Source organism: Acomys minous, assembly GCF_964271855.1.
Source record: "Acomys minous genome assembly, chromosome: 15".
NCBI classification, from domain to species: domain Eukaryota; kingdom Metazoa; phylum Chordata; class Mammalia; order Rodentia; family Muridae; genus Acomys; species Acomys minous.
Genome location: NC_140497.1, coordinates 12,694,862 through 12,717,395, shown reverse-complemented (window position 1 = coordinate 12,717,395; position 22,534 = coordinate 12,694,862). Strand labels below are relative to the sequence as shown.

General features: G+C 45.1%; 1 protein-coding gene and 1 long non-coding RNA gene across 3 annotated transcripts in view; both read right to left on the bottom strand.

Moving 5' to 3' along the window:
* The window catches only part of LOC311584668, a 29,384-nt gene extending 23,586 nt beyond the window's left edge, over positions 1 to 5,798 (bottom strand). Inside the window, exon 1 of the long non-coding RNA XR_014774954.1 lies at positions 5,658 to 5,798. This is a non-coding gene — a long non-coding RNA (uncharacterized lncRNA). The remainder of the gene's footprint in view (positions 1 to 5,657) is intronic.
* Positions 5,799 to 15,949: 10,151 nt separating this feature from the next.
* AGPAT5 (1-acylglycerol-3-phosphate O-acyltransferase 5) overlaps positions 15,950 to 22,534 on the bottom strand; it is a 52,370-nt gene continuing 45,785 nt past the window's right edge. For both annotated transcript variants that reach the window (XM_084759653.1, XM_084759654.1), the window contains 2 exons: positions 20,980 to 21,103; positions 15,950 to 18,632 (listed from right to left, as the gene is read on the bottom strand). In XM_084759653.1, coding sequence (XP_084615779.1) covers positions 18,407 to 18,632; positions 20,980 to 21,103 — 350 coding nt within the window. In that variant the 3' untranslated portion in view covers positions 15,950 to 18,406. The remainder of the gene's footprint in view (positions 18,633 to 20,979; positions 21,104 to 22,534) is intronic.

The following is a 22,534-nucleotide window of genomic DNA, read 5'->3' as shown; positions in this document are numbered from 1 at the left end:
ACAGTTTGTTTGCAGTATGTTGCAAAGGCAAATTTCTATTCTTAAAACAACAAGACTAGCCAGATGTGGTGGTGCATGCCGTTAATACCAGCACTCAGGAGGCAGATTGCTGTGAGTTTGAGGCTAGCCTGGTCTATAAAGCAAGTCCAGGACAGCCAAGGCTACACAGAGAAACCCTGTCTTGAAAACCAAACCAAACCAAACCAAACAACAAGACTGATAACATCAACCGGGTAAGAACCACATGAACAAAGATTCCAACTCACACTGCACGGCCATGGCTGGGGAAAAGTCTAGTGTGATCTCAATTCTCATATTTTCATAGGGATAAACTCCTTAGGGACACAGACTAGGAAACACATCTGACAGTCATGAGGTGCACAGGGTCCCATGGTGGGGAGTCCTCCACTTGCTGGGGTTTTTCCATGTGGAAGAAAACTGTCACCTAAACACGGGCTTTGGACTGGTCAGGGGCCAGCGGGAAGTGTTCTCACAGTGCTGTAGACATCACAGATGGAAAATGTGCCTCAGTCATGCCATCCAGTCCCTGGAAGGGCATTCCCTAACGGTTCCACATGCAGCTGCAGAGTCAGTGCGTCTACTCTGTCCCAGGAGAGACCTTTTAGTCAAACGGCTCCCCAAATTGTAAATTTCCTTCCACTCATTTTCTTGTTGCATTTCAAGAGGGTACTTTTTTTAAAATTAATTTATTCATATTACATCTCGATTGTTAGCCCTTCCCCCATTTCCTCCCATTCTTCCCTCCCTCCCACTTCCTCCCTTCTCCCCTCCCCAATGTCTTTGATTGAGGGAGACCTCCTCCCCCTATATATGCTCTTAGAATATGAAGTCTCTTCTTGGTAACTTTCTATCCTTCCTCTGAGTGCTGCCAGGCCTCCCCATCCAGCGGACGTGGTCAGAAAAGGGGCACCAGAGTTCGTGTGAGAGTCAGATCTCACTCTCCACTCAATGGTGGAGAATATCATGTTCGTCGGCTAGGTCTTGGTAGGAGTTCGAAGTTTACTGCCTATATTCTCCTTGGCTGGTGCCTTAGTTTGAGGAGGACCCCAGGACCCAGATCTGCCTGTCATAAAGTTCTTCTTGTAGGTTTCAAGAGGATACTTTTTAATGAAAAGGAAAAAAAAAGTTAAAAGAAATTGGTCCTGCTTTTTATTTTGTTGTGGAGAACTGCAGCCATCATCCTCATGAGAGCCGGTGTGTCACTTGACAAGAGACACAGCCCAAGATGGGGCTTGCGGACTGTTGGCGTTCTAGGTGTCACAGAAGGAAGGGATGGGGAGCACTCCCTCCTGCCCACACTCTGGGGAGCACTCACCGCTACCCACACTCCGGGAAGCACTCACCCCTGCTCACACACCAGGCTATTTGTATACAGCTCTGTTCTAAATGCCTGTAGCCTTTTCATCTCATGTGGCATTAGTTTATAAAGTGCGGAGGTTAACTGGGAAGAGGTAGACTCATCTATTCAACTATATGGAGTCACGATGCTTGTTGGGGCAAAGTCTTCCCAGTGCTGTGTGGCTGCTGTCGCTCCTGCATCTCTGTAAGTAAGCCCAACAAACTGACTGGCTCCCCAAGTTGGAATAACACTTTGGTTTGTCATGTAAGAAAAAGTACCTGGTTAAGAGTTATATCTAGTTCCTTGAACTTATCTGAATGACTTATGCTGTCTTCAGATATTGACAATGAGAGTGAAAACATTTGCCCAGATGTCCTGAGGATCACACTCCGTTCATGGACATGATGCATGAACTTCCCGGTTGCATGGGGACTTTCATCACCTTCTGGCAGCATGCTATAGTGGACTTCTTCTCCAGGGCCCTTTTAAACACTTTTATTGATTTTTATGTTGTATGCACTGGTGTTTCCCCTGCATGGATGTCTGTGTGAGGGCACTGGATCCTCTGGAACTGGAGTGAGTCACAAACAGTTGTAAGCTGCCATGTAGGTTCTGGGACTCGAACTCAGGCCCTCTGGAAGAGCAGCCAGTTCTCTTAATCACTGAGCCATCTCTCTAGACCCTCTAAACCTTCTTAAAACCTTGCTGCATGTAATCTTTTTTACTCTGTGGAGGCAAAGGGATGACCACCAGGGGAATGAATTTCTGTGAGATGTGCCCTGCATGTTTATGGCTTGTGTATCCTTCCCTCACCTCATACAACAAGACTCAAATGCTGGGCTCTGCAATGACCCCTCTCTTGCAGTTCTTGGATGCTGTCCACACAGCCTGTGTCCCTTGTGACTCTTTTTTTTTCTGGTGTCTAAACAGATAGCAAAGGTTATCTCCTTTTTTACAAAATAAATGGTTAATCCCTACACTGTGTGTCCTCAGGAAAGCAGTATTTATCCTGGGTTATCCTAAAGGCAGCCTTTGTAGCTGAGTGAAAAGAGCTACCCTCAAGTTACTGGTGTGTGAGATTTGTGGATACATTTGATTCTGGTCGTAGGACCCTTTCCCTCCCTCTGTGGACCTCATCCCCAAAGCCAGCCACCACCTCTGCCAGAAACACCGTAATAAGTAATAAAAGCAAGATTATGGCCTTTAGATGTGGGCTCAGGCTCAGCAGATGGATCTGGGAGACTGAAGGACCAGGAAATCAGGAATAAGCCTGCTGGCTTCATTCCTCCCTGGCTACGGGTGTGTGTGTGTGTGGGGGGGGTTTCTCTCATCAGGAACAAAGCTTATGAAAAAGTAAGAACTGGGTGGTGGGGCTGCAGAGATGGCTCAGAGGTTAAGAGCACTGGCTGCCCTGGCAGCGGTCCTGAGTTCAATTCTCAGCAACAACATGATGGCTCACAACCATCTATAATGAATCTGGTGCCTTCTTCTGATCTGTAGATGTACATGGGGGCGGAACACTGTATACACAATAATAAATAAATACGTCTTTAAAAAAATAAGAACTGGGTGGTGTGTATGTGTGTGTGTGTGTGTGAGAGAGAGAGAGAGAGAGAGAGAGAGAGAGAGAGAGAGAGAGAGAGAGAGAGAGAGAGAGAGAGAGAGAGAGAAAGGAGGATGGTTCAAATCCTCCTGGAGGATTTACTCCAGAGCAAATACTATTCATAGCTTGTTTTTAGAAAGATGGCCAAGCCAGGCATGGTGGCACACGCCTTCAATCTCAGGACTTATCAAGTACAGAAAGGAGGATTTCAAGGTCAAGGTGAACCTAGTCTATATAACAAAACCCTGTCTCATAAAACCTAAGTAACCAAATAAAAAGCCTAAAGAGCCTAGCTGGATGGATAGGAGCAGCAACGCCCTTCCACACAAAGGTGACCTCCAGAGGGTTCATCGATGTGAGCGTGGTGGCGAGGCTCACAGGGTCTGCTGTTCTCTCTACTTTGTATGACTTTCATCTCTGTGTTTAAGATACTATTTCAGGGCTTGGTTGTAGTTGATCAGAAACTTAACTGGCAGCGTTTCTTTCCCTGGCCACTAGGTGGTGCCAAATCCCCGGTCGGTGCCCCACTTCAATTAGGAAACTTAGAAGCGAGGCCCAAGCGTAGAACAAAATGAACAGGATGGAGGAGAAAAATGTCCTGAACCTCAAAGCCAGCCTTGGAGTCGTCCCATAAAGAGCGCCCAGTTGAAGTCCTTGCAGAAGGGCAGCCCCTCGTTCATGGGCGTGCTCCTCCATCCGTAGATGCTCCTGGAGCTACCCACCCGTCTCTGACCCTCCTCTCTAGCTCCCTTGCTTGATATCCAGGCTTGATCTGCCCATTTCTCTTTCTCTGTGTGTGATTGGCTGCTCCCCCGCCCCAAGCAGGAAGTGAGAGCTGTTTACTGCTTCTGCATCCACAAAGGGGCCTATCCCTAGAGATGGCGAAGCTTGGCTCACTCACCCTGTTTACGAGACTGACTATAAATCTTTCAATATCAGCTCGTCCTCTGGTGGCAGTCCCAGGGCGGCAGCAAGCGGGGGTGGGTGGGTGGGGGGGGTGGGGGGGGTGGGGGGGTGGGGGGGGTGGGGGGGGTGGGGGGGTGGGGGGGGTGGGGGGGTGGGATGGGGGAGGGGGTGGGGGGGTGGGGGGGTGGGGGGGGTGGGGGGGTGGGGGGGTGGGGGGGGTGGGGGGGGGTGGGGGGGGTGGGGGGGTGGGGGGGTGGGGGGGGTGGGGGGGTGGGGGGGTGGGGGGGGTGGGGGGGGTGGGGGGGGTGGGGGGGGTGGGGGGTGGGGGGGGTGGGGGGGTGGGGGGGTGGGGGGGTGGGGGGGTGGGGGGGTGGGGGGGGGTGGGGGGGTGGGGGGGGGTGGGGGGGTGGGATGGGGGAGGGGTGAAGGTGCACTTCATTCAACTGGCCTGTCTGGACATATCACTGTGAATTCTGACTCAATGCTATGGGCAGCAGGGTTGGCCTGGACGATGAAGGATCTGTCACAGAACAGGCTTGTAACCGGCATCATCAGGCCGCTGCCATCCCAAGACAAACAGAATGCCCACGCATAAGGGAACCCCACTCTCCACCAAGACAGCACCAACCTAAGTGTAAACAACAGACTGGGGACAGCAGGCAGGTGGGAGGATAAAGGGCCTGACCAACATTCCTGCAACAACAGATATAACAGATTGGCAAGAGAGAAGCACAAACCATTTACTTAAATGACAGATCTGTAGATGTCGGAGCCATGGAATGAAGGCCTAAAGACTCTGGGGAAATCCTTTAGATTTATATTGTGTTTTGATGAGGGACAGACAGCCATATTGGGATGTGACTTGAGTGGAGGTCTGACCTAATGTGACAGAGAGAGGGGGAACCTACAAGACCTACAGCAATCCTTCCTTCTGACCAGGCTAGGAGGCAGGGACACCTTCAGGCTCTAGGCTCCCTTGAGGAAAGGACAACTCGTTTCTAGAACTTTTGAGGGGAGGGGCAGGTCAGGCAACAGAGCAGAAAGACCAGAGCCTATTGTTTTGAGAATCTTTCCTAGGTCACCGTCGCTGCCTGGTTAACTCATGCCAGGGAAATTCCACCCCAAGCCAGTCAGTGTCACCAGGTGCTTAGTGCCGAGCTGAAGGGCCCCTTCCTCCAGGAGGGCCCTTTTGTAAGGTGAGGGACATCACCTGGATTTTAGTCAGCTCGGCTGTTGTCACAATGTGCCAGGTGGGCAGTTCCACTACAGACAGCTACCCCTTACAGCTCTTGAGGCTGGAATCAAGGACCGAGGTGAAGGAACTGTGTGGATGACAGCCTGCAGGTCACAGAGAGCTCTGCAGACCCCTTGCCTTGGTCACGTTGGCATAAAACAAGCCAGCACAACCGACCCCTTGTCAGCTTGGACAAATAAACATATTGCTGTTAAGCCACAACCTTTCCTTTCTTGTTCACCCAAGACCACACATCAATATAAACATCACAATATAGAGCATTTCATAAACTTTTTTTACAAATGCAAAAATACTTTAAAATTCAATCTATCTAAAAAAAACAAAACAAAACAAAACCCAAAGTCTCCTTTAAAAGCTAAAAAATCTCTTTTAAATTTCAGCCTCTCAACTGTAGGCTCCTGTAAAGCCAAAAATAAATGCTTTCTCACTTCAAGAGGAAAGAACCAGGCCACGGCCGCGATCACATCAGAGCTCCATACTCCGCACTCCAACTGTGTAAATAACTCATTATCTAATGCCTGGGAGTTACTCACAATTTTCTGGGCTCCTTCAAAGGGCATGGGTCACTTCTCGGGCTCCACCCTCTACAGCACACACAGTTTCTTGTTCCTGTGGCACCACTCCATCACTACTACTGTTCTTGGTGGTCATCTCATGGTACTGTCATCTCCAAAATGCTGGGGTCTTCCGCTGGGCCTGGGCGGCATGTTCACCAATGCCCTTCCTTGACCTTTCACAGGACCGACCGACCTTCAGCTGCCTTTCGGGACCCATGATTTCAAAACCAGTACCAGCTGGTTGACTCTTACATGGCCAAGTTCAGCCACCAGCATGTGGTACAACCTCGGCCACCTTTGGGACACAGCTGCTATGTGCTGACTCTCAGAAGAATACTTCCCAGAAGATTTTGCCTCTGTGATATTGGTCTCCTCTGAATCACCGCCCATTTCTCAGCTCCAGCTGGCCAGCATCAATGGTCCCAGTAATGCGAAGGTTTCATTTCAATGGTGCCGGTCTGTTAATCACAGCTGATTCTTCAGACCGAGTTGACTGGCATCCGTTGCCACAGCTGAGCAAAGCTTTGACTTCAGTGGCTCTGGTCTCTTGTTAATCACAGCTGATTCTTCAGCCCTAGCTGACCAGAACCACAGATTCTTTATACAAATGGCCCAGTAAAGTCTTTGCTTCTGTCAGAAGCTTCACAAGCCTGAGGCCTCCATCGTCTGTAGTGCCCTCAACATTCTCATCTTCCAGGTGCCTATAACATCCTACTGAGCCCTCAGCACTCCATGGCTTTCCTAGACCAAAGTTCCATGGCCCTTCAACAATCCTCCTCAAACAACATGGCCAGGTCAGCCAAAGCAATACCCAAGTATCCCAGCCCTGTGGTGAAACACCATGACCAAAAGCAAACTGGGGAGGAAGAGGGGGAGGGGCTTATTTACTTTGCACCTTCACAGCACTGTTCATCATCTAGGGGTCAAAACAGGAGGAACTCACACAGGGCAGGAACCTGGAGGCAGGAATTGATGCAGAGGCCATGGGAGAGTGCTGCTTACCGGCTTGTTCCTCATGGCTTGTTTGGACTGCTTTATTATTGCAGCCAGGACCACCAGCCCAGGGATGGCACCACCCACAATGGGCTGGGCTTTCCTGAATCAATCATTAACTAAGGAGATGCCCTACAGGCTTGTGTTGGAGACTTTTTCTCAATTTAGGCCCTCTCCTCTCTGATAACTATAGCTTGTGTCAAGTTGACATAAAATCAGCCAGCACACTCCTAGACCAGTGGCTCTCAGCCTTTGGGTCAAGACCCCTTTGGAGCTTGCACATCAGATATTTATGTTACAATTCACAACAGTAGCAAAGTTACAGTTATGAAGGGGCAATGGAATAATTTTATGGTGGGGGGTCACTGTAACATGAGGAACTATCTTAAAGGTTTGTTTCAGCATCAGGAAGGTTGAGAACTACGGGTCCTAGACCCACCCACCCTATTTAATCTTGACACACACACCTTCAACTCTCACTAGATTGGGAGCGAGAACATCAATATGGGAATTCTAGGATGTGTATAAGAGTTTGGTCTGCAAGACCCCGTCATTACGCCGAGAAGCACTGATAATGAAGGGGAAGCCCTGTTTAGCTTGGGACCAGTGATAAGAATACTTTGTACAGAATGGCCTTTGGATGGGTTTTTGAGAGATAGCTAGGAATAGGCCAAAGGGACAAGCATTAAAAGAAGAGATTGTGCCAGCGTTTAGGAAGCATCAATCTTTCTTAATTATTCAGGGGAAAAACAGTAACAGTGTATCTAATGAATTAATAATTCAAAAGGAACTTAACTTGGCTCTCACTCCTGTGTTGCTCCAAGAACAGCTACACTTCTCCTCTAATAGGTTTCGGGTGTCTAGACAGATAGATGTATACCTCGCTGCTTTTAGAATGTCAGTGACAAGAGACATACACAGATCTTGACAGTTTTCAAATGGACGAGGTCTGAAGGCATCCAGGCTGTCTCCATTCATGTCTGGCTAGCACGGGCTCATGTACTTGGCCCACCTGTGATGGTTTTGGGGTTTAGGATAAAACACCATCATAGCCACAGCCTGGTGGACAGAAAGCAGAGGGGCCTCAGCAGCCACACAGGGTCACAGCAGGCTTCAGAGGCAGTGGGTGCAGAGTGTCTGTAGGTGTGCCCATGCATTCTATAGGCAGCTTCCTTTGCCTGAGTGGCCATTCCTGGCTGTTAGTTCTCTGGACCAGCTTGCAAGAAAGCGCCAGACACTGGGCTGCTCAAGTGGTCACTTGTCGGAAGTCTGAGCCCAAGGTATCAGCAAGGTTGGCTTTTCTCAAGCCTTAGGATTGGTTGCCACCTTCTCCCCATGTCTTCATAGGGGCTTCCCTCTGACCAGTCTGGCGGGTTTATGGCAACCCAGATGACCTCATTTAACCCATGGGAGTGGCTGCCTCCTGATGCAGTGTGCCAAGGGATTTGGGTGTTGGGGCTTCGACATATAGGCAGGTGCTGGTTATACCATGGCAAGGCAAGCCTGAGCTCCTCCTGGCCTGTGGGGGCCGTCTGGCACATCCATTCCCTGCATGGAAAGGTCTTTCCCCATCTATTGGGACAACTTCAGGGAATATGGAAGAGGGCTAGCTTCTTTGAGACACAGAAGTGTGAGGGTTGAATGGGAGGGCTAGGCTGGGCCAGACGCTGGGTTCTGCACCTGGTGCTGGCGGTCTTCGAGAGCTTCCACTGGACTCCACAGACAGCTTCCTTGAGGAAAGGCTTGGCCAGGGTTTGGGCACCATGCCTGCCCTATGCTCTATGGAAGGAATGCCTGATGAAGACTCCCTTCAATGCCTTCTTTCTATTCCGTGACTGGGATCTACTCACTGTTATCCCCATATCAGTCCCAATGACACTTCTGTAAATAAGGACAGAGCCAATACCCTTATGGTCTAGGAGCTTGTGGAAAGGATTCCTAGACAAAGGGGAGGGGGGAGTTGAGAGTTGCTGAAGGAGTGCATGTCCACCACAGACTGTCTTGTCTAGGTCTCGGGTGCGGAGGGGCTGTTGAGAGCTCACTGTCCAAATCACATCATCCAAGGAAAGAAATTTCATAAACACAAAGAGGGATAGATAAGAGATGCATAGGGCCAGCATTGAAGAGTGGACCTTTTTGTCAGGGTGGCCTTGCAGTGACTGATGGGAGGGGGAGGCCGCAGGGAAGCTTGCACTACCTCACCTCATCCAGTGTGACTGACTGTCCAGGCCACCATGTTGGCCCAGTGAGCAGTGCGACCCACACACACCCCACAGTGTGGAAATTAACAATAATAGTTATTGTCTTTATGTCCGAGAGAATGAAGGGGCTTTGGCGCACGTCCACTGAGGGTACTCAGCTCACACCGACCCTTGCCTACTGCTTGAGGGAGGGCACAGGACAAGTAGGATTGCAGGCACAATTAGTCCCTAGTGACTTGGTGACTTCAAGTAAATATCAAGCCTTCCCTCCGGCCAACTCTGTGCCTCAGCTCCCAGACTCCAACACACACACGCGCTTACCCGCTGAAGGACAAGCACACTCACTCCTTGCACCTTTAAACACTCAAGGTTGATAGGCCTGGCCACCCACCTGCTGGCCGACTTAGTATTCTGGTCTATAAAATGGGAACAATGATGCTTTGCTCGTTAATTTCTCTCGCTGCCATGACAGAAAACAAAGGAGAAAGGATGTACTCTGGCATGAAGGGGAAGAAGGTTTACCTCAGGGCCATAGCATTGGGAGTGAGGCATCTGGAAAGATTACATCAGTAGTTAGGATGTACAGAGCCAGGGCAGACGCAGGAAAACTAATCACCCTCAACACCCCTTCCTCCGGGAAGACCCACCTCCCAAACGGTCTCCACAACCCTGCGCCCAACGCCCGCAACAGCTTCATCACCTGGGGATCAATGGCTCAAACGTGTGAGCCTGTGTGTATGCAGGGTACTTCACATTCAAAACATACAACCTTACTTACTGGCCTGTGGGGCCAACAGGAGGACCATTAGCCACGGAGGACAGGTGAGCAACATTCTAGTTTGTCTTTCAAATAATACAGGAGCAAATATTTCCAGCAACCACCACTTGGAATCATAGCAGCAGCTAATTGATTTCCACGGAGGTGAGGTTTTTCAGTCCCTACAAGTTTACAGGAATTCGCAGACTGGACTCCTAGTTGGATTAGAGAGCAGGGGAAAGTGGCGTTTGACGAGCAATCATAGCCCAGCATGGGTATCTATACTCACACATATGTGAGTATATACATGTATGTGTATGTGTAAATGCCATTCTGGACCTCACATCTGTAATCCCAGCTGCTTGGGAAGCTGAGACTGGAGTATTGTGACTTCAAGGCCAGTCTAGGCAACTAAGCCCACATCTTCAAAGTTAAAAGCCCTGAGAATATAGCTTGGTGGTAGAGAGCTTACCCGACATGTCCAGGGGCCTCGGTCCAACCTTCTTTGGGTGGGTGGGTGGGGGTGTATTACTAATCTCACTGTGACCAAATTCCCAACTAAAGCAACTTAAGGGTGGGCTTATTTTGTTCACAGTGTGTGTAGAGAGGGAGATGGCGCTGTGGTAGGAGTGCAAGACAGCTGATGACACGGCATCCAGTCAGGAGGCAGATATGGGAACTGGAGCTCACCTCACTTCCACATTTTTATTCATTCCAGGACCCCAACCCAAGGAACCATGCTGCCCAGATAGGGCTTTTAAATGAACGTGTCAGTATGTACTAGTCTAGCGGCGCCCTCACATATGTGCACAGGGATGGCCAGGCCTTACCTCCTAGGGGATTCTAGATCATGTCAAGATGGCAGTACCAACCAAGTTCAGCAAGTGAACTAGAAAATCTGGTCTATAGTAAACAGCAGGGCCATTTCCCTCATTTGGACAGAATCATTATTCTTATGAAGGAAAGGCCATTGGGGCAGATCACTGGAACTTTCTGGATTGACTTACAAAACAGCTACAAGAACTGAGTGGGTAAGGACTCCCACATAAAGAAGAGTGGCATGGTACTTGCTGTGACACAAGCCGGAGTAAGCAGATCTTCACTTTCTCATACCTGCTGCACACTGTTTCCTGGTTGTGCAGTGCTGATGGCCAACAGTCCCCAGGTGACCGTTCAAGCCGTGGCTCCCACGTCTTATCAATGTTTATTCATTATACCACTTACCTTGTGAAATAGCTTGACTGTGGCCTAGAGAATTAAAACATAACTGCTTTATGCTACATGTGAGGAATTGTCTACGAATTTGATATTAAAGAAGTGAGATTATAAACTACCTTGCAAATAGCATGCTGTGGCTAAGCTGTGGAATGTCAAGGCCAGGAGGAGGAAGGTGAGGAGGAGGAGGAAGTGATTTGTAAGACACATAGGATCCAGCCATAACCCTAGGTGTCCTGACTTTCAGACAGTCCATGAATTTAAGGCCAAGTTCGGCTTAACTCCTAACTCCAGATTACTAGTGACTGGTGACTAGGGACTAGATCAGGAAAGAGACATTTACAGCAAGCTAGATGAGCAGCCGCCAATCAGAACATGAGGAGACTGGGGCAGGCGCCTATAAGAGGAGAAAACAGTAGAGCCAAGGCTTATGCATCCAGACACAACAGATCTCTGCATCTGTCCTGCCCCAGGCTAACTAAGGCTATTTTAAAATATAACAAGTGTCTGTGTCTTAATTGATCACTAGCTGGGCCTACAGATAATACATATAATTAAAAATAATAGGCTGGGGTGTGGTGGCATATACCTCTAATCCCAGCATTCAGAAGGCAGGTCCTTGTGAGTTCAAGGACAACCTAGTCTACATAGTGAGTTCTAGCACAGCTACGGCTAGAGAGACCTAGTCTTAAAAAAAAACAAAAAACAAAACAAAAAACGAACAAAAGAGAACCCAAATAGATATTGAAAAAGGCTTTTAAATAGTTATGGTGAATTTTGCCACAATCAATAGAGTTAGTAGACTTAGAAGAAAGCAGTCAGTAAAATGTTGTCATGAGAGGATGAGGACTTGAGTCTAGATCCTTGGTACATCATGTTAAAAAAAGAAAGAAAGAAAGAAAGAAAGAAAAGAAAAGAAAAAATCACAGTATTGAGAGGGCTTCTGGGTTTGTGGGCCAGTTTAGCTTCACCAGTGAACTCCAGATTCAGTGATACTGTCTCAAAAAATAAAGTAGGAATCAATTACCCCAAAGTGGCCTTGAACTCATGACCTTGAAACTTCTGATTCTCCTGCATACACATACTGTGTTTGTTATCACAGCAGGTCTGTGTGGTGCTGGGGATCAAGCCAGGGTGTTCTATGCTAGGCAAATACTGTGCCAACTCAGCCACATGCCCAGCCTGCTCTATTGGTTTTGACTGTGGTAAAATTCACCTTACTCATTTAGTAATCACCAGCGTCTGTACTCAGAAGATGGTGTGAACACTGCTACTATTCTCAGAATACTTTCGTCCCTAAGACCTTCCATTTTATTCAGGGTAGCAAAGCTGAAGATTTCATTTCCCAACTTCCCTCGCAGCTAAATGAAACTTTGCAGTTGGTTGCAGTTGATAACAGTAAGCAGAAACATCAGGGGCTCTCTGGAAATGCCTTAAAAGGAAACAGGCATCTCTCTGCCCTTTACTGTTCCTTTTACTGACTTTAACCAGGGAAGTGGTGGTGGGGCTCTGGCAGCCACTATGGAATATATATATACCCTACATTTTGAGGCTGAGGTTAGCAGTGTAGTCAGATGAAAACTTACGTCCCTGGTAACAGACGAATCCAGCTCTATGTTGTTTCTAGAAAAGAAACAAGCTGTTCAAGCTGCTAATACTGCAGGAAGGGGGAGGGGCTCGGTTCTATATAGCTGGACCCCAGTCCAACTTCACTGGGAAGGTTGTCTACTTTTAATAACAGTTCCTTTAGAATTCCCCTAAGTATATCCAACTCAGTGCTCATGTGGGTTTACCATGGTCCAACAGTCTCTCCAAAGTTCAAGCACTGAAAACGCAATCAGCAATGCCATGGGTGGGAAGGAAGGGCCTTTGGAAGGGTGGGCACCGGGTGGAGGCTCCGTGAATGAAGTAGTGCCACCATCAAGGGACGTGAGACAGCTTGGTTCCCTTTGCTCTTTGGCCTCCCATGGCTCAGCAATAAAGCCCTCACTATACCACAGGAACTGCCTCCTTGACTAGGACTTCCAGCCACCCAAACTACAATGAATTCCTCTGGGAGAAAGGAGGATAGACAGAGCGACAGAGACACTGACAGAAACAGAGGTACCCCAGTTCTTCTATGTAAATCAGATTATATCTCACTTTTATTATACAGAGAAAGGATGGTTGCTACACTAGCTGTTGGTTGTTTTCCACTCCAGCAAGGGCAGAGACCATGGCAGGGCTGGGAGACAGAACACAGAGGCAGTGCAGGTGAGAGAACAGAACAAAGGAGGTCTCAGACAAAAGGAAACATGTTAGATGCCCATAAAATTATCACAATGACTCCTGGTCTAGAAAGAAATTCATGCAGGCATATAGAACAGAAGCCAACATAGGTATAAGGAAAAAATGTTTAATAATAAACATTCCTGACAATTCTGAGTTCCAGTATATCAGAAAATAGTGAACAAGTTCATCCTCACACTCTGACAGGCAGTGCTGAACTGAGTGCAACTTTACATTCAGGATCCCACACTCCACAGACTCATTGACCTCTGTGAGGAATTCAGCATACTCCCCACCACATAGATTAAAGGAAGCCCATATAGGCATGTTCTGAAGGTTACGGCAGCACAGACTAAAGTTCACCTTAGTGCCGGATGCTAGGAGGAAGCCCTCAACATTACTGCAGACGCCATTCCCTTCCCCTGTGCTCGCTCTCAGCATGAGTGCTCAGCCCACCCCATTAGCCCTGAAGATCCAGAGTCTGTCCAGAAGTAGTTGAGAGGCCAAGAGGCTTACAGTGGAGATGCCCTTCCTTTTGTCATGTCTCCACAGCTCTTGATCTGAATCCTAAACAAAACTGTACAAGCTGAACCACAGCGAGGCCTACCCACATCCACACACCATCGTCTCTTTGTGAAACAGGAAAGGATTAGATTACATCATGTCACTGGATTTTATCTGACTTTACATCATCTGTGAAGACAGGAAATGAACCGGAACCAACACCTGCTACATGCTTTCTCTCCTCTGCGTCTGCTGCTTTATCTGGATTAGTTCATGCAGTCTCAACAATCCTTTGTGGCTAACATCTTAGCAATGTCCGACAGGTGGTAAACTTGGGACACAGTTTATTTAAAGTTGTCCAAGCCTGGATGGCTAACCAGAGATAGAAGGGCCCAACATGTGATTGTCTGCTGCAGAATCAGAGAGGGCAGTGGTGCCTACAAGAGGTTCAGCAGTGCCTGGTACACAGGGAACACGTAATAAGCCTCAAACAAAATATGTATCTGAAATAATGTAGCTTTATAGGTACATCTAGAAATAAAACATACATGTACACATAACATAAACACACTTTATAAAACAATGCAACTTTTTGTCACCATATTTTTTAATTAAAAAATTTGAGGTTCATATTATCCCTTTGTGCTGGATCATAAAGCACCTGTGAGACCAGTAACACTGTCACAATTTTTTTTTCTGAAGCTACATAAGAAAAGGCAGTAGTCAAATATTTCTTGATCACTCCAGAACCACACTGTGTCAGTAGCATCCCAATTTTACTTTCCATATGAGGATTTGTAACATTGTAGAATATACCTTTCCTTTTTATTTATTCAGATATCAAGTCACAAAACACTAGTCTGGGTGGAGCACTGGCCTGAACCTAGCTTCTGCTCTGGGGTCAGTTCTATTTGCAGCAGCTCTTCTGTGCTTGGGTAGCAACCAGGTACAATTAAATTACATATATAATATGCACATGTTATATAAGGCACATTACGTGAGGACTGACCTCCTGCCTCTTATAAAACTCTACCACTGACTCCATTTGCCAAAAGTAACAGATCAACCTCGGCATACACAAACTGAAAAAAAAAAATAGCAAATGAAATCTTTAAAAATAATTTATTTTTATTTTATGAATGTTGATGTTTTGCCTGCGTATGTGTCTATGTGAGGGTGCCAGGCTCCTGGGAACTGAACTTGCTCCTCTGGAAGAGCAAGCACAGCTCTCAACCGCTGACCCATCATCTTTCTAGCCCATCAAATGGAATCTTAACAGAAATGTTGTGACTAAACTCAAAGTGATTCTCTATATAACTTCTTTGTCTATGTGGGAGGGATGAAGAAGATCTCAGTACAGAGTCCTGGCTTGACTGAAACTTCTTACGTAGAGCAGGCTGATCTCTAACTTGTAGCTATCTTCCTGCCTGGGTTTTCTGAATGCCCAGATTGCAGTCATGTGTCACAATGCCTAGCTTCTATCCATGATATATGAATAAGAGATTTAAAATTCAGTCAATTCCACAAGTACTTCACTTATATAGTATAAAATTATCTGAATATTCCAAATATTAGTTTCATCAAAGCACCGATTTTCACACTAGCACTTAAACGTTATGTGTTTTGTCTACAATGCAAACTATAGGGAGCCAATCTGTAGTCTGAATGATAAAAAGGAGAAAGCAGCCTGCCTGTGGATATGTTACCATTCTACAAGCCAGTGTCTGCAGCCTCTGCCAGGAAAGCCTTCTATTCAGCCTTCAATCTCAACACTTTAGAAATATTTGGTGAGGTTAAAGCTTGTTCACTGTTTTGCACTTGACCTTCCTGTGTTGTGAGACAGCTCTGTCCTTTCCAGTGTGGCTCTGGCACACCAGGAGGCAGTTACTTTATGTCTACATTCTGGCAGATTTTAATTTCTAGTTTTTTTCTTAGTAGCTAACCTAGTTAGGTCATTTGATTGATGAAACATGTAATATTACAAAGTATATATAAGTTATAAAGAAAAACTGACACTAATCTAAGTGGGAAAAAAACCACATAGAAATGAAATATGGAAGAAGTCACCATGTGTCTAAGAATTTGCTGGGCTGGCACTGTCATTTACAGCCTTGTTGAGGGAAGCTGACATGTTTCCTGGGGTCACCTTAAGATTACTGAACTGCCAACCAGTGAACATGGGGACATACATCCTCAAAAGTAGGTAAATTAGCTTACATAGTCCCACTACTGCAGCTTCATAAACTCAGGATGCAGGTCTAATCATGAACCCTTTTATATGCTAGAAAGCGGTGAATACCTGAGTTATGAAATGTTAGACAGCACAGACATGGGAGACAATGAGAGACTTTATTTGTTTTCTTGCTTTCATCCAAATACCCTTTCTGAGAAACATAAAGGCATGCACATGGATGTTCTCTTATAAAGAGAAATGACTGGAGCCCCTAAGTTGCAATTCAACAGTAATACAAATAAAATCTTAAAATTATATTTTGTGAAAAGATTCACAAGTAGGCTATTAACTTTCAGAAAGTAGTTACGTCAAGTCAAAATTAATACATTTAGGAGACACTTCTAATTTTTAAAAGATTTTGAAACAATTTATTTCCAACTACCACATTTGCTAGACTGCTTGTGAGAAGAGTAAGTACAGTGCTAATGCTCAAGAGATCTTACGCAGACCACTTTGCCCTGCTTAAAAAGAATCAGTTATAATCCACATAATTCCAATGGTGCTGTCTCTTAAAATTTAAATGCACAGCATATCTATGATATTTAAAGGTTTGTTTTAATGTGTGTGTATGTATGTGTCTGTTTATGTCTGTATGTGAGTATGTATGTGAGTGTGTGTATGTGAGTGTGTGTATGTGAGTGTGTGTGTATGTGTGTATGTGTGCGCGCACGTGAGCACCCAGGGGGCCAGAAGATGTGTCCAATTCCATGGAGCTTCAATTACAGGCTTCTGTCAGCCTCTATGTGGGTGCTGGGAACTGAAGCCTTCGTAGGAGTGCCATGTGTTCTTAACTGCTGAGCTGTCCCTCCAGCTCTCAAACATGTTCAGTCTCATAACTTGTACTTATTTTGATCTGGTCAAAATAAGCTCCAAAAGAACTGGAAAAAAATGTATTTAACAAAGACATGAAATCAATCTCTATTTTGTAAGTAAAAAAACATTACAATTCAGCACAGTATTATGGTGCACGTTTGTTATTTTTTTAGGCCACTATTTCCTGTGGGTGTATGTGTCTATGAATATACATATTCATGTGAATATACATTCTAACACACAGAAACTAAGTGACAGTACATGACTCTTGAAAGATTTGAAATGGCTCATTTTCTGGTTTTGGAAAAACAGTAAGAGGCAAAATTTTCCTCAATTAAAAATTTATTGATTGGTTCAAGTGGTCTATTTCAACTAGATTATTGGTATAGTAATTTTGTGACAAATAATCTGTATGAAGTTTACAGAAATGTTACCTTAAATGATAGTAGGCAATCACGCTTAAATTATAACACAGAAATACAGCAAATCACATTTTAGAAAGCCTCCTTCCACAGGAAACTGAAACAGAGGGACTTGGTCCTGGAAGGCAGGTGATATGTACCCACAGTGCAGCTCCATAAAAAGTAAAGAGAAATAATAAATTTACACAATCCTGATGTTTCTTGCCACAAATGAATGCAAAATGCTGCTGCAGTAGCCAAGGAGGCTCACCCTCAGGAGTCAGAGAAACGGCTCTCTGAGCAAGGGCAGCACTACCTGCGCCCCAACAATGAACAGCACCACTGAACAGACACCAAGCCAGAGAGCCAAGGCTGGAACAAGCAGCAAGCAGCCATGGGCACACACGCCCCAGACCAAATGCAGTGACAGAGCAGAGGGAGCCAGGCAAAAGGCACGTGCTAGGACAGAGTCAGGATGCTGGCCAACTTCCATCACCTCAGAGCTCAGTGGATGCCCATCCTGATATGAAAATAACAGAGACCCTTACGTCTAGAAGCATTTAACAGCATAGGTGCTGGGAGGTACTAACAGAGTAGCTCAGAAGCTGGGCTACTTACAGCTCTGCCAAATGAGGCAGAGTCATTTCAGAGCTGCACCTCCATTCTGATACTTTACACATTATTCTCTGTAGAATAGGGGGTATGCAAATTAAGCATTTTAATAAATATTAGAAATATTCATTATTTTGCAAATATAAAGAAAATTAGCTAAATAGGGCACTATAATAAAAATATATACTAGACAGATCTTTTTTCACCATGAATATTTCTCACCTTTTCCTTTGAACATCAACACATCATTGACTTGTGAAAGACATTGACAAAGTGTCTTTCATTGACTTGCAGAAATTAACAAAAACTCAGTATTACATAGCTTCAAAATATAAAATACTTTAGTATTAAGAGTTTGAGCTGCCAAGTAGTCAAAATGGAAGATAACCAAAATAGTGTAACATGCTATGAACTAATGTTAGAATACAACCGCCTGAATTACAAACATCAAATCATACAATCCAAATAATCTTCACAAGTGAATATTAATTCATAAAGAACATAAAAAATAGCATAAACTCCATTTAGCGTCCATATATCTAACAACCCCAGCACCTGAAAAGCCATGTGTGTTTGCTCCAAATCAACTGCATGGCTGTGGTCACAAATTCTATTTTACCCAGTGTCCAATCAACAAGGCTTTAAAGAACTTCTTACTTAGTTCAGGAAACAATGTGATGTGATGTGTAGGCATCAGTTAGAGATGATAGCTGGAGCTTGCTACTTGCTTACGTTTTAATAACACACCACAGGCAGCTAAGGATGGTTCCATACAACCAGGTGCCCACATACAGTCTCCGTCCCGACTCCGTCATGAGCATGACTACAGTCAAACTCCCTAAGATTAACACTGACGGCAAAGTCTTCTTGACACTTAGTCTGGAATGAACACTTTCCCCAGGAAATTTGTTTCTTCTTTCTGGATCTGGTGAGTCATAGAATTCTATGAGCAACCTATGGCCAGAATGAAAACAGCAGAGTTGATACTTTCAGTTTTGGACAGTTTCGTGTTGAAAACAAACAAACAAACAAAAGCCATCTACTATATACTGATTCCTTGCTAAGCACATGCAGTTCCTTAGAAAACCCGGATGAGTGAGCAGACGTCAGAGACAGGTGCGGAGGATGCCTACTCATTTCCAGCATGCACAGTCAATTCTACTCTGTTCTATTCTATCCTTACCACATGGGAAATTAAACTCAAAACACACAGTTTAAGACACCTGAAGAGGGTTTTAGCGATAAGGTATGCTTACGTACTTTTATGTGCATACTGTGTTTGCATCTGATGCCTGCAGAGGCCAGAAGATGGTGTCAGATCCACTGAACTTGCAGTTACAGACAATCTCAAGGCACCATGTGGGTGCTGAGAAATGAACCTAGCCCTCTAGAAAAGCAGCCGCGCTCGTAACTGCTGAGCCCTCCATCACTCCAGCTTCACTTTTACTTTTAAATCTGCCATCTAGAAGAAGTTTAATCTCAGTATTTGGGAGGCAGAGGCAGGCGTATTGCTGTGAGTTCAAGGCCAGCCTTGTCTATAAAGTGAGTCCAAGACAGCCAAGGCTATGCAGAGAAACCCTGTTTTGAAAAAAAAAAAGTTCTAGCAACCTGACTTATATGACTAAGGACCTACCAACTTCTCTCTTTCCTCCCACAGCTCTCATCCCATGAGAAGTTTAAAAAAAAAAAAAAAAAAACCAAACCAAACAAACAAATGGTTGAGGCCGTAGTTCAGTGACAGAATGCTTGCCTATCACATGTAAGGCCATGGATCTAATCACACCAAAAAAAGCTTTCAAAAAGTTAAAGAAAAGACATTCTTACAAAATACATGGAGTTTTCCTCCTGTGGTGATTTGAATAAAAATGGTTCCCATAGGTTCATATATTTAAATGCTTAGTCACCGAGAATGGTGAAAAGGATTAGAAGGTGAGGTCTTGTTGGAAGGAGTGTGTTATGGGGATGGAGTATGTGTGCTGGGGGCATATAGGGTAGGTGTGAGGAGCTCCGAGGTTTCAAAAACCTATGCCAGGCCTAGTGTCTCCCTCCCTCCCTCCCTCTCTCTCCCCTCCCTCCCTCCCTCCCTCTGCCTCTCTCTCTCTCTCTCTCTCTCTCTCTCTCTCTCTCTCTCTCTCCTCCCCCCCCCCCTCTCCCTCCCTCCCTGCCTTTCTTCCTCTGCCTGTGGATCAGAATGCAGCTCCTTCTCCAGCACCATGTCTGCCTGAATGCCCCACGCTCCCCACCATGGTGATAATGGACTAAACCTCTGAGACCATAAAGAAGCCCCCAGGTAAATGCTTTCTTTTAGAAGCTTTGGTCATGGTGTCTCTTCACAGCAACAGAACAGTGACTAAGACAACTACCAAAAGTTCGTATTCCCATGAAATTATAAAAGCAGACAAGAGAAATAAAGAGCCCAGTTCATTCATCCTCCCTCTGACGTAAACATGTAAGGCCACAGCAGCGGGACAGGACAAAAAGCACCTGGAGTGTTGCTATAGCCTCATGAGCTAGAGTGCATTAAGTGTTTGCAGTACAAACAGGTGGGCATTAAACACTGCCCAGTCCTTTTCTGAAAACACACTTTCACATACATAGGTCCTATCATCAACTTAATCCTGAATTGCTGGCTTGAAAAATTATGTGAGGTACAATCAAACACATGACAACACAATGCACAAATCTAATATGAAGTTTCATTTTCAACTGGCTGTACTGGCAATAATTTCTACTAACTCAAGAAAGGAGATAATTCTCTAGGAAAATATCAGCTGCCCCTTCCTTCCCACCAGCACCTGGGTGCTGTGCTTGCCTGTGCTTCAGTCTCCATTCCCGTAGCCTGTTTCCTGTGTAGCTAGCAGAGGAAAGGCTCTTCTTTTCATATCTTATCACACAGCAGCCTACTGTCGAGATCTTTACAGTGACTCATAAAAGTTTAAAACGTGAGCATGGAAAGATGGAGGAAGATTTAACTTGAGTTCATAAAAAGCATTCTTGAAACAATACAAATTTTAGTTTCACTTTAGCTGTGCCATCAACTGTAGAAAAGGAGCCTCCCAGATTACTGTGTTGTCACTGAACAGAAACCAACAGGCAAACTGATGTAGAAATGTTAAACTTAATTGTTATACAAGAGTAACTCACCATTAAACATGTCACATATTAACTATGTAAGGTCTTATCTATGCAAGCTTGATTAGTATTCCCTAAGTAACGAAGACTAAAACACCTGTTTCCACACTGGTTACTATGGTGAAGTTCGGTTGATGCAGTTCTGAATGACGGAGCTGTCACCACTTACTTATCTTTTATCTCAAAACGTTCATGAAGCCATTTTTTCATGTGTTCTTGCTCCTCTGGAACTTCACTTTTGTCTATACGATCAAAGTGGATATGAAGTTTTGGGCACTGTTTGCAGAGGAACTCTAACAAAGAAGAGAAGAGTTCATGTCTTACAACTCTACAATTCATGGTTACATAAAGTAACTTACAACAAAAACCAAAAATAGAAAATAATAAAAACTATAAACATGATTTGCAGTATTAAGTTGAAGTTAAAAACCCACATTACACATAGCTCTTGTTAATACGGTGTCAGCCATCACTGACGTCTAATGGCCGACCTGGAAAAGCAGCCATCCTTCCTCTAGGTGTGAAAATGTCATAATGAAACCTATCACTTTGTATACTAACTTAACAATTAACTTTTAAAATGTTTAAAAGCTAAAATCTTTTATATTTAGTGTTTTTTTTTCTTTTACTGTCAAAGCCAATTCCTTCCACAAAGCATGTAAGAAAACTGATTGCTTGTGACCATCAAACTGCTTCATGTTCCCAAAGCTTAACATGAAAATAAAGGTGAGCGCTGGAAAAGTACACAGTACAAAGGGGGTTTGGGAGGCAGGGCTGAGCATTCTTTAAAGACAAACGTACGTCTCCACCAGGCTGTGGTGCACAGACAGACTGTGGTGCACAGACAGACAGACTGCGGTGCACAGACAGACTATGGTGCACAGACAGACTGCGGTGCACAGACAGACGTTCCTGAGACCATGTCTTCCATCTCCAGCTGGCGATGAGTATTCTCCTGTTCACACCCTAACATGAAACACAGGCCCATTTGAAATTGGAGACTATAAACTGACTCTACAAGACCCTTGAGTGTCATGATATTCATACAAGGAGTCTCCAAGATTAAACGTGTTTGGGTTTGCTGCCCCTCTCCCCACTTTGTTGATGCTGAGGGTTGAATTCAGGGCCTTGGGCCCAGCAAACAAAAACTTTCCTTCTGAGCTACATCCCCAGCCCTTGATTTCCTGACTAAGAATCTTCTTAGGTTGCCCAGCCTGGCCTTGTACTCATGAGCATCTGCCTCTTTCTCCTTAGTGCTGTGATTACGAGAGAACTCTTTTATATATTGCAAACTACAGTACCTCTCCCCTCTCTTCTCTCTGAAACACATACTCTGAAAGGGCCTGGAATCTTCCACCACTCCCTTTTCACCTGCTCCCATGTTCAAATGTTGAGTTTGTGACTGCATTTACCTAACTATTCTCACTCAAAGCCCTTTGGTTATATGATACAGACAATAGTTTGAGTCCTTAAAATATAGCACATGTTTGAAAAAGGCAAAATTTCTTCTTGTCAAATAATGACAATGTCTTTCCCAAACATGCTATAAAGATAACTCAAGGTTACGAACAAATTAAAAAAAAAAAAACTTAAAAAAAAAAAAAGAAGTCTCAAGGCAAAAATCAAAACCAAACAAACCCAAAACCATTTAAAGAAAAAAAAAAAAAGGGTGAGTATGTGGAACTGGGTGTAGTGGTATGAGTTCAAGGCCAGCTTGGTCTACA